Here is an 8739-nt window from a genome sequence, read left to right as displayed (position 1 = left end):
TGGTGCTCCTGAAAACTAAGCTTGCTTTAACCAGACATTCGAGCAATTCTTGCTTCCCAGGCCTAACTGCGGGTAACCAAACACAAGCCCTGGAAGAGTAAATATCATCCCTCTAGGATTGCAGGGATTCCTTCACGCAGCCTTCTGGGAAATGTAGTCCACCCCACTGTGACATCACCCAAAGACGTCCAGGAAAGCTTTTTCCGGCTTTTGGTCTCCACACGTGCCTCTTCCTCAAAGTTGGGCGAGAGTCCCGCCTACTGCCCATTCCTGTTGCGTCTCTGAAATGGAGGTTGGTCCAGGGTGCAGCGCAGCCTGAGGCACTGTGCGGGGTTTGGCGCCGTCTTGGAGGGAGCGGACCTGGGCTGGGTGGAAGGGCGGGAGAAGCTGCCTTGGAGGTGCTGCGCTCAACTGGCTGGGACGCCTGAGGTTGCAGGTCAGGGCTGGGGAGAGGGCGACAGGAACTCTGTCCTGAGTGATGGTTTCCTTAGGACGTCGCGTGCAGCCCCAGTGCTCCTTGGATTTCTGGGACAGGAGAGCAGCCTGGGAGCTCACTGAGCAGCTTTGGTGGGGAAGCCCCTGCTTCACTTCTTACCCATTGTCACATAGATGTTGTGAGATTTCTCAGTTTCTATAGAGCAAATGGTTTCTGACTCCTCTTGTACTCTGTAGCCGATCTGCTGTAACAGTCTTGAGGTCTTCATTGTGTCCATTTTTTTCTGCCAGTAAAGAATTAAGAGAGGAAAAACCCGTGGCTCCAGAAATCACGGGTAGGAAATTCCGAAACACGGACAGATCTTCCAGAATCAGCTGTTATAGAAAACCTTTGACTAGGGTGAGAGGACACACATTCTGCAGACGTGTGGAGTGAAGGACCCCGCGCAAAGCAGAATGGGGACTAGGAAAACTTTTGTGTCAGGTCAGCAGGTGAGGAGAACTCCCAGACCTGTGTGTATTCCTGGGATTTTAGTAACCAGACCAGTGATAGAAAAGAAACGTCAGTCTCCTCTGAGGCACATCCCTGTCATCTCTGCGTTTGTGAGGGGGAGGCAGGGCCCTCTAGTCCTCCCCTGCTTCATAGCAAATTCAAGGCCACCCTAGGCTACCTAGTCTGTGACAGAAAACATTTAAACATACTTCATGTATGGGATAAATAGTTTCTATCGTTCATTTCCTGTTTATTACAGTGACACATCCGTGCAATCAGCGCTTTGCTGACTTAAGAACTATTTCTGCTTAACTTCTGCTGACCTAGTCCAGGTGTAATTTCAAGTTTTGTCACTAACATGTTTTTGTTAAAAACATTAAGTTTTGGTGAGTAGACAGTTGTTTGCATTTACTCTGTAAAGAAGAATTCTTTGCCTTGCTTGAATATTCCTATATGCAATGAATGTTCATTCTTTTTGCATATTAATCTGTGTTAGCTGCTCTCATGACCTGATGCAGCTTTCTTTCGGTTTTCTCTGGTTTCTTCCAGTTTGTTCCTTTCATATCTAATCTGAGACTCCATTATTTCTTCATTTCTATTCTGTATTTCTTGACTTATGCGGCTGCTGTGATTTCATTCCTGGGTCTTTGTCTGCAGCTGCAGCTGGGATGTCTTCCCCTGTCCTTACAGCAGAGGTTCCTCTGTGAGTAGAGGCTTCTTACAGTGAGCCAGAACAAAACCACTTCCTGCACTGTCCTTCACATGGGGCACTGCATAGCCAACCAGTAAAGCAAACTGCTAATGGTGGGTCCTGCTCTTCCACAGGTCCAGTCCAGTTCCGTTGCTGACAGTCCTGTGTCTTTCCTCCCAGGCTTCTTTCACTGTGCTCTACGTCAGTGTGAGGGAAGGAGTTACTTGTGTTTACAGCTCATGTGTGACCCGTGCTGTTAGACATGTCATCTCTGGAAAACCCTGGAGCGGAGGTGCTGGGTGATGACATTCAGTTTCTGCCGATCGATCTAAATGATTATGTCAGAGGCCATGGAGAGACCTTGCAAAATATTTGAGCAGGGGTCAAACACATGCAAGGAATAAACCTGAGCAGCACATGTTTTCATTACGTTGTCAGTTCGGGTTAGAAGTGTCTGCCATGGTGTCCTCTATAGTTGTCTTACATGTAGTAACATATCAGTTACATATGTTGAGTTCAAAGTTGTGCCTGTTTGTCCTGCCTATTCTCTTAAAAACTGCACCCCATTGTTTTCTTCTTTGCAGAATCTATTTTAAACACGAGTCAGACCTGTTACTATATGTGAGACACTCCTTTCGCTGTTGCTTTCTGAAGACTCAGAAACAATATGCAGGCTGTTAAAATTCACAACGACATTTGAACAGTGAATGTACAGAACATGTGACATCTATTTTTAAACTAAATTCTCATTCTATCATCCATGTTTTTTATAAAGGACATTGCATTTAGTCTCCCGTGCTTTTTTCATGGTTCCAATTCCATTCTTTGAGCCATAGTATTGCAAAAAAATGGTAGCTTAAAGCGAAAAATTGATGATGTTGCATTCCACGTTTGTTGGATAAAGAACTGGGACAGAGATCTAGGAGCTGCTACTGGATGACGTGTGCGCTGCATTTTAGCCCTAGGTGCTTTAATCGGTCCACAGGCTGCTGCGAATGGAGGGTCACTGTTGTTAAGAACCTGACCAGGTAGCCGGTCCTCTCTTTGCATCTGACTTGGACTTCCCACCAATGCCCTGCAGATGTTTGGTTTTGTCTGGCTCTCTGAAAAGACATCTCTCAGGGACAACGAGAGGAGATACCAGAGTTCTCAGAACATCGACTCTGTCCATTCTGTTGTTCTAGGGACAGCCTCTATTCAAGTGGAGGGCAGATTTAGACCTCCCAACGGTAGTAAGAATGTGTAGCGGTTTTTAATGAATGACAGATTGTTCATCTCCGACCAGACATCATTTGCATTTCTTCTCCAAAAAAAAATGAATTTTGCCAGTTTCATAGTCCTCTGAAATGTTTGCTATTAACAGCATTGGGAGCAAACCCTCCTGCTTACAGTGTCTCACGGGAGGCTAGTCCCAGGACAGCAGACACTTCCCCGTGTGGAACGGTGTCCCCTTCTGCTGGGCTCTATCAGGGAGTGGTCTTCCCTCTGTCCCGATGTTTGCCGTTTTCCTCATGACCCAGTTGCCCTGCTGTAGGCGATATCATTGTTTAAAAAAAAAAAAGGAGTAGAAACTCTGGTTTTTGTTTTCTCCCTTGTAGAGTTAGGAACGTGCTCCATGAGGTACAAAGATACTTGCACCACGTGTCAGCTGCTTTTCCCTGAGAAATAAGTGTTCTACTCCCCAAATGGCTCCAGTCTGCTTTGATTTGAAGATGTACTGGCAACGTTCTCCTTGTTGCCTAACCCTGCCCTTTGTTAACAGATATTTTCAGTGTAATCATTCCTTACAGAGTAGACCTTTCCCTGCACCAAAAATCTTGAGCATGGCTCCTCCCTCCTAGTGCTGAAAACACCATGCACTTTAGACACAATCCTCAGTCTGACCAGAGGAGAGAACCTCCGGCCTACGGACGAGTGTTCATAGTACTAGAAGGTGCTTTGCTAGCCTCCAAGGGAGAGACGTGATACCCCAACAGTAGGAGTGCCTGAACACTGACAACATTAATATCCGTGATATCCTGTAGATGCGGTACTACCCCTAAAGATGTATATAAAACCACCCAGCAGTGATGGCTTATGCCATCCCAGCACTCGAGTCCCAGCACTCGAGAGGCAGAGGTAGGCAGATTTCTGAGTTCAAGGCCAGCCTAGTCTGCAGAGTGAATTCTAGGACAGCCAGGGCTACACAGAAAAACCCTGTTTGGAAAAACAAAGCAAAACAAAACAAAACAAACAAACAAAAAAAAAAAAACAAAAAAAACCAACCAACCTAACAAAGTGTATGTATCCTGGGTTTCCATTGCTGTGACAAAACATCATGACCAGAAAGCAAGTTGTGTGTGTCGGGGGGGGGGGGGGGGGGGGGGGGGGGGGGGGGGGGGGGGGGGGGGGGGGGGGGGGGGGGGGGGGGGGGGAGCAGGGAGTATTAGCTTAAACTTCAGTATTACTGTTTATCCCTGAAGGAAGTCAGGACAGGGTCCTGGGGGGCAGGAGATGATGCAGAGGCCATGGAGGGGAACTACTTACTGGCTTGTTCTCCCTGGCTTGCTCTGCCTCTTTCTTACAGAACCCAGGACCAGAAGCCCAGAGATGGCAGCACCAACCGAGGGCTGGGCCCTCCCCCAATTGACCTCTAATTGAGAAATGCCTTACAGCTGGATCTCATGGAGGACTGTCCTCAGCTGAGGCGCCTTCCTTTGATGGCTCTGGCTTGTGTCAAGTTGACACATAAAACCGACCAATACAATATGTGCCAAAAAATTGCTGAGAGAGGGGGAACTGGTCTTCCCCAAGGATGGACCCACTCTCTATTCATTCAGTGTGTAGAATACAAGCATGTCACACTATTCCACATTATTCTGCCTTCTTATAGCATATAGGGTCACCTGCCCATGGCGGGCATCACCCATGATGGGCCGTGCTGTCTAATGTCAATCACTAATTAAGACAATGCCATAGGCTTCCCCACAGGGCGGTCTTAGGGGGCCTCCTCTCAGTTATGCCTCTCTCTTCTCAAATGACCCTAGCTAGTGTCAGGTTGACAGGAAAACTATTCAGCCCAATGCAGCTTGGTATTTATATTACTATTTGTGGTTTTAATTAATTATCATTCATTGGTTTTTGTTGCAGGAAATGCTGTCCTTCTCTGATGTGGCCATCGAGTTCTCTCCGGAAGAGAGGGAATGTCTGGAGCCTGCTCAGTGGAATCTGTACAGGGATGTGATGCTGGAGAATTACAGCCACCTGGATTTCCTGGGTGAGCATCTCACCTATAGTGACTTCTTATTTCACCATCAACTTGTAACTTCCTCACTTTGTGTGGTTTCTCATGGGAGCATTTCAACAGTCAGTTTCATATCCTTCGTTTTCAGAAAGATTAGAGTGGTTGGTCCATAGCTCCAAGCTTTCCAGTGTTTCTCTCTGTGTGTTTGAACGGTCAGTGTTAAACGTGTATTCCACTCAATAGTATGTCTACTGGGACTGCTCGAAATTCAATGCCGTGAGGCACGGAGCGTACTTGTTGATTAAAATATTTCACAACCCAGTTTCAGTTGGGGTGTTCTGTGCTGCATGGGTCGGTTAAAATAAGAGGTCACGCCAAGATGAAAGCTTAAGGCCTGTCTGGCCGCAGGAAGGTCCCGCCTGTGATGAACTGAATGCTGAACAGCCGGCATACAAAGGCATATTTGCTTATTCTTACACAGTGTTGTGTTTTGGCTGAAGTACTTCCTCACACCAAGGTTCCTAACCTAATGTATTTGTCTCTCTAAAGGAAAGCATCAAATGCCCTATGTCTTTAGTCCGTTACGCTACATCATTTGTACTATGGACTAATCTAAGAGCCTCAGGTGTGCCAGAGGCATCACGTGACCACAGTCCTGCGAAGGCTGCAGTGTCCCTTCAGGAAACAAGTGTACAAATCACAGAAACAATTGCTGTATTCCACAAAGATCCCTTACTGTTCTCCGCATTGATTCTCCATGATCAAAGTACGTCTAGAAAGCAAATATTCTAAAGTTTACCCTACGTGCAGTGAAAAGAATTCATCCTAATGTCTACCCCAGATACAGTGACTCTGCAAAATTCCTACAAATTTTAATCTTTTCCCCTTTCAATGAGACTCAGAATCTGGACATTGTACATTCCTTCGTGTGCTGTAGTGGTCCTGGGAGGAAACATGTATGGAACTGATTGTCTGTAGTCATTTATTTCATATCTCTTTCCTTATAGAATGTACTGGAAGGGCCATGTCAGTTTCCAGTACAAGGACACTCCAACAATCTTGTTCCCTTTTCTACAAACAGGTCTTGTCCTCTCTAAGCCACACCTGGTGACATTTCTGGAGCAAACACAAGGACCTGGGGATGGGAAGATACAAGCAACAGCCACCGTGCACCCAGGTGTGTAGGAATGAGGGGTTCAGGGGGCTAAAAAGCAGGTTTTTCCATGTGCTTTGAAAGAAGGTGTTGTTGTGGAGATAATCTCTCCGTCATGTCTTTGTTATCAAAGGAAGATGTCTCAGACATTCATGGTTGTTTAGTTCTCCTAAGCTTTGTAATTCCCCCATCGTGGGCTGTGTATGTTTTTCTGCAAATCTCCAAGGTTTTTTATTTTTAAATCTACATTGTAATGAAGACTCAGGGCAATGCTGTTCTATGCAGAAGACTCATGTATTTGCTGGGCTTGCGAGCAGACTCATGCCAGAAAGATGTCTACACCAAAGTGAGCATGATTGGGTTTTTAAAGTCAAACCCACAATTCCATCACACAGAGGCGGGCAGTGACAGAGGCTGAACAGTATCAGTTCTGTTGATTAGAACACTTCGGGGGTGCGGAGCCATTGGATAAAACTCAGGCAAGCAGGAGTCAATTTGGACAGTCGGTTCCCTGCTTAACTTTGACAACATGTACAGAGGACTGTATAATTGAAGGCTGTGTGAATTTTTCTCTCCCTCTATATGTACATGTAATACCTGTACATGAATTACATTTGTACCGACCATGACTATAAACACAATTTTGGGAAGACTAAGTATATTTAATCTCTCAGTAGGTGGCTCAATAACTCTTAGTTCTCAATTGTCTTCGTTCTCTCATCATACTGTAAATGAGCGACTCTTATCAGATTAGGACATGCTAAATGGAAATAACTTATCTCTGTTAAAAATTTCAGCCCTAGAATTTCCAGTTGCTGAACTGAAGCTGTCTTATGTTGAAATAAACTTAAAATATAAATACAGTCCGTGGAGGCTCTGGGACCTTCACTCTCCCCAGTCGCTGCATAAAAGCTAAATCAGTGCCCCTGACCTACGTTCAGTAGCTTGATAAATCAGAAAGAATATAGTTAGAGGAGACGAGGAAGCCTGGCCTTTTGAAGGGAAACCTGTAAGAATAAAAAGATGGACAATGAGTTGTTCTTGTTGTGACTCAGTTGATTGCTTTTAGACAGAGTGTCTCTTTTATCCTTTTTAATAACGAGCCGCCCACTGGTTGTTTCTACTCTACACTTCTTTCTCCCGTAGCCTCCCTCGGAAGAAGTTCACCTCTTGGCTGTTCTTTTCCCAAGCTCATGCTGTCTTTTCCCGACGGTCCTGCTGGTCTCCTTCGGCCTGTCATGGAGTCAGGGAGCCAGCCTGGCCAAGAATAAGGGCATTGGGGAAAAAATTGAAGAGAAATGTGCTTGGGTTTGAAGTGGTTGGGGAGTATCTTTTTACCAGAGCCAGCTTTTCAGTGAGCTAAAACAGTATTTAACAATTTATAAAACTATTATCTGTATTTAAATGGCATTTGTTTCTCAATAAGACTGAACATAGTAATTTAGATATCCATAACTGTACTGTGTGTCTCTAGATGTAAGCAGACAACATGAATAGTTTTATATGTGTTTTGCCTTTTATAAAGATTTCAGTATTTAGGATAATATACTCATTCTCGTTAGATAGGGATGTGCTGACTCTAATCATTAAATACATAAGTACCTGCAGCCTAGAGACATTTAAACAGAAAACCATAAACTAGACATTGAAGCAACTCAGAAAGTTCTGGAAGCAAAAGTAAGAGTATCTAGGCTTGGTGGAGCTGAGACAAAGGCTGAGCTCAGCCACAGGGCTAAGGAGTCCCAAGAGCAGACAGAATGTGTATCTTGGAGGAAGCAGGCTTGCAGACTCAGTAGAAAGGAACCAACTCGGATTGTATCTCCTGTTTCCTGCACAAGCAGAATGGGACTCCAATACATAGAAAGCCTGGCTGCACCATCTTTTCCACACACCGAGCTAGAGTCCAAGACCTACGTGTGCTTTCTAGGCTCCTTGGATGTGTGGTGGCTCCACTCCTGTCTACCCTGCAGGCTCTGGTCTGGTGCCTACCACAGTGACCTGTGTTCCACAATAGAGGACACACTGCCCCTATGTGGACCGTATCACACATCACTATATCAGAGAGATCCTATAGCTCGGTCCTCACCAGGCAGAGTACTCCTTTAAAGGAATGTGACTGGGAGTTGACGAGGCTTGGGTTCTTGACAAGATCTTAATGTTTTGTGCTGTGAAACAGTGGATCTTCCACAGCTGCTGGGGAGGCTGCCTGAGAACATTTTCTCAGCAGGATTGTTTAGTTGGTGGAGCATTTGGGTAACGTTCAGGAAAAATTGAGTCCCTTTGGGAATTTCAGTAACAGACTCTGTACTACTTTCTAAACATCAGAAAAAATGCACACCTTTCTAAATGTCTAGGTGTGAAACCATTGTAAAAAACTACGTTCACATATTTCTTTCAAGTCACTTACACTCATGTTGAGAAAAGTGATTCCCATCAGAGTTCTTAGTCTTTGATGAAGATATTTTCTAAATTGTTCTTTATCATACATTCAGTAATAAGGATTTAGAATGTATGCCCTTTGTAGAAATATATTTGAAGATTAAAACTGTTTGTAGCCAGGAGGATCTAAGCTTTCAAACTTTTGTGGGTTCAAAATTTTTCTTTACTTTGCAGTTTGATTTTTTTGTATTATTTTGGAGGTGTGTATAGCCTAATATCATTTGTTATACATTCCCTATATATTTTGGTGGATGGATAAAACACATTGATAAAGCACAGGGTGAAGGACAGTGTAGGATTATAAA

At 44.7% G+C, this 8739-nt stretch overlaps 2 protein-coding genes across 6 annotated transcripts in view; both read left to right on the top strand.

The window, feature by feature from the left end:
* The window catches only part of LOC126503279 (zinc finger protein 58-like), a 151352-nt gene that overhangs the window by 35917 nt on the left and 106696 nt on the right, over window positions 1-8739 (top strand). The gene's annotated exons all lie outside the window — the stretch shown is intronic.
* LOC126503272 (zinc finger protein 58-like) overlaps window positions 1-8739 on the top strand; it is a 104056-nt gene that overhangs the window by 89231 nt on the left and 6086 nt on the right. The window contains exons 1-3 of one of the 4 annotated variants that reach the window (XM_050144834.1): window positions 198-292; window positions 4749-4875; window positions 5924-6019. In XM_050144834.1, the coding sequence (XP_050000791.1) occupies window positions 287-292; window positions 4749-4875; window positions 5924-6019 (229 nt within the window). In that variant the 5' untranslated portion in view covers window positions 198-286. The other 3 variants (XM_050144835.1, XM_050144832.1, XM_050144833.1) reach the window with 3 other exon arrangements.

Source organism: Alexandromys fortis, unplaced genomic scaffold (genome assembly GCF_014885135.2).
Source record: "Alexandromys fortis isolate MF-2015 unplaced genomic scaffold, M_Fortis_MF-2015_v1.1 scaffold_52, whole genome shotgun sequence".
Taxonomy (NCBI): domain Eukaryota; kingdom Metazoa; phylum Chordata; class Mammalia; order Rodentia; family Cricetidae; genus Alexandromys; species Alexandromys fortis.
This window is presented reverse-complemented; position numbering and strand designations above follow the sequence as displayed.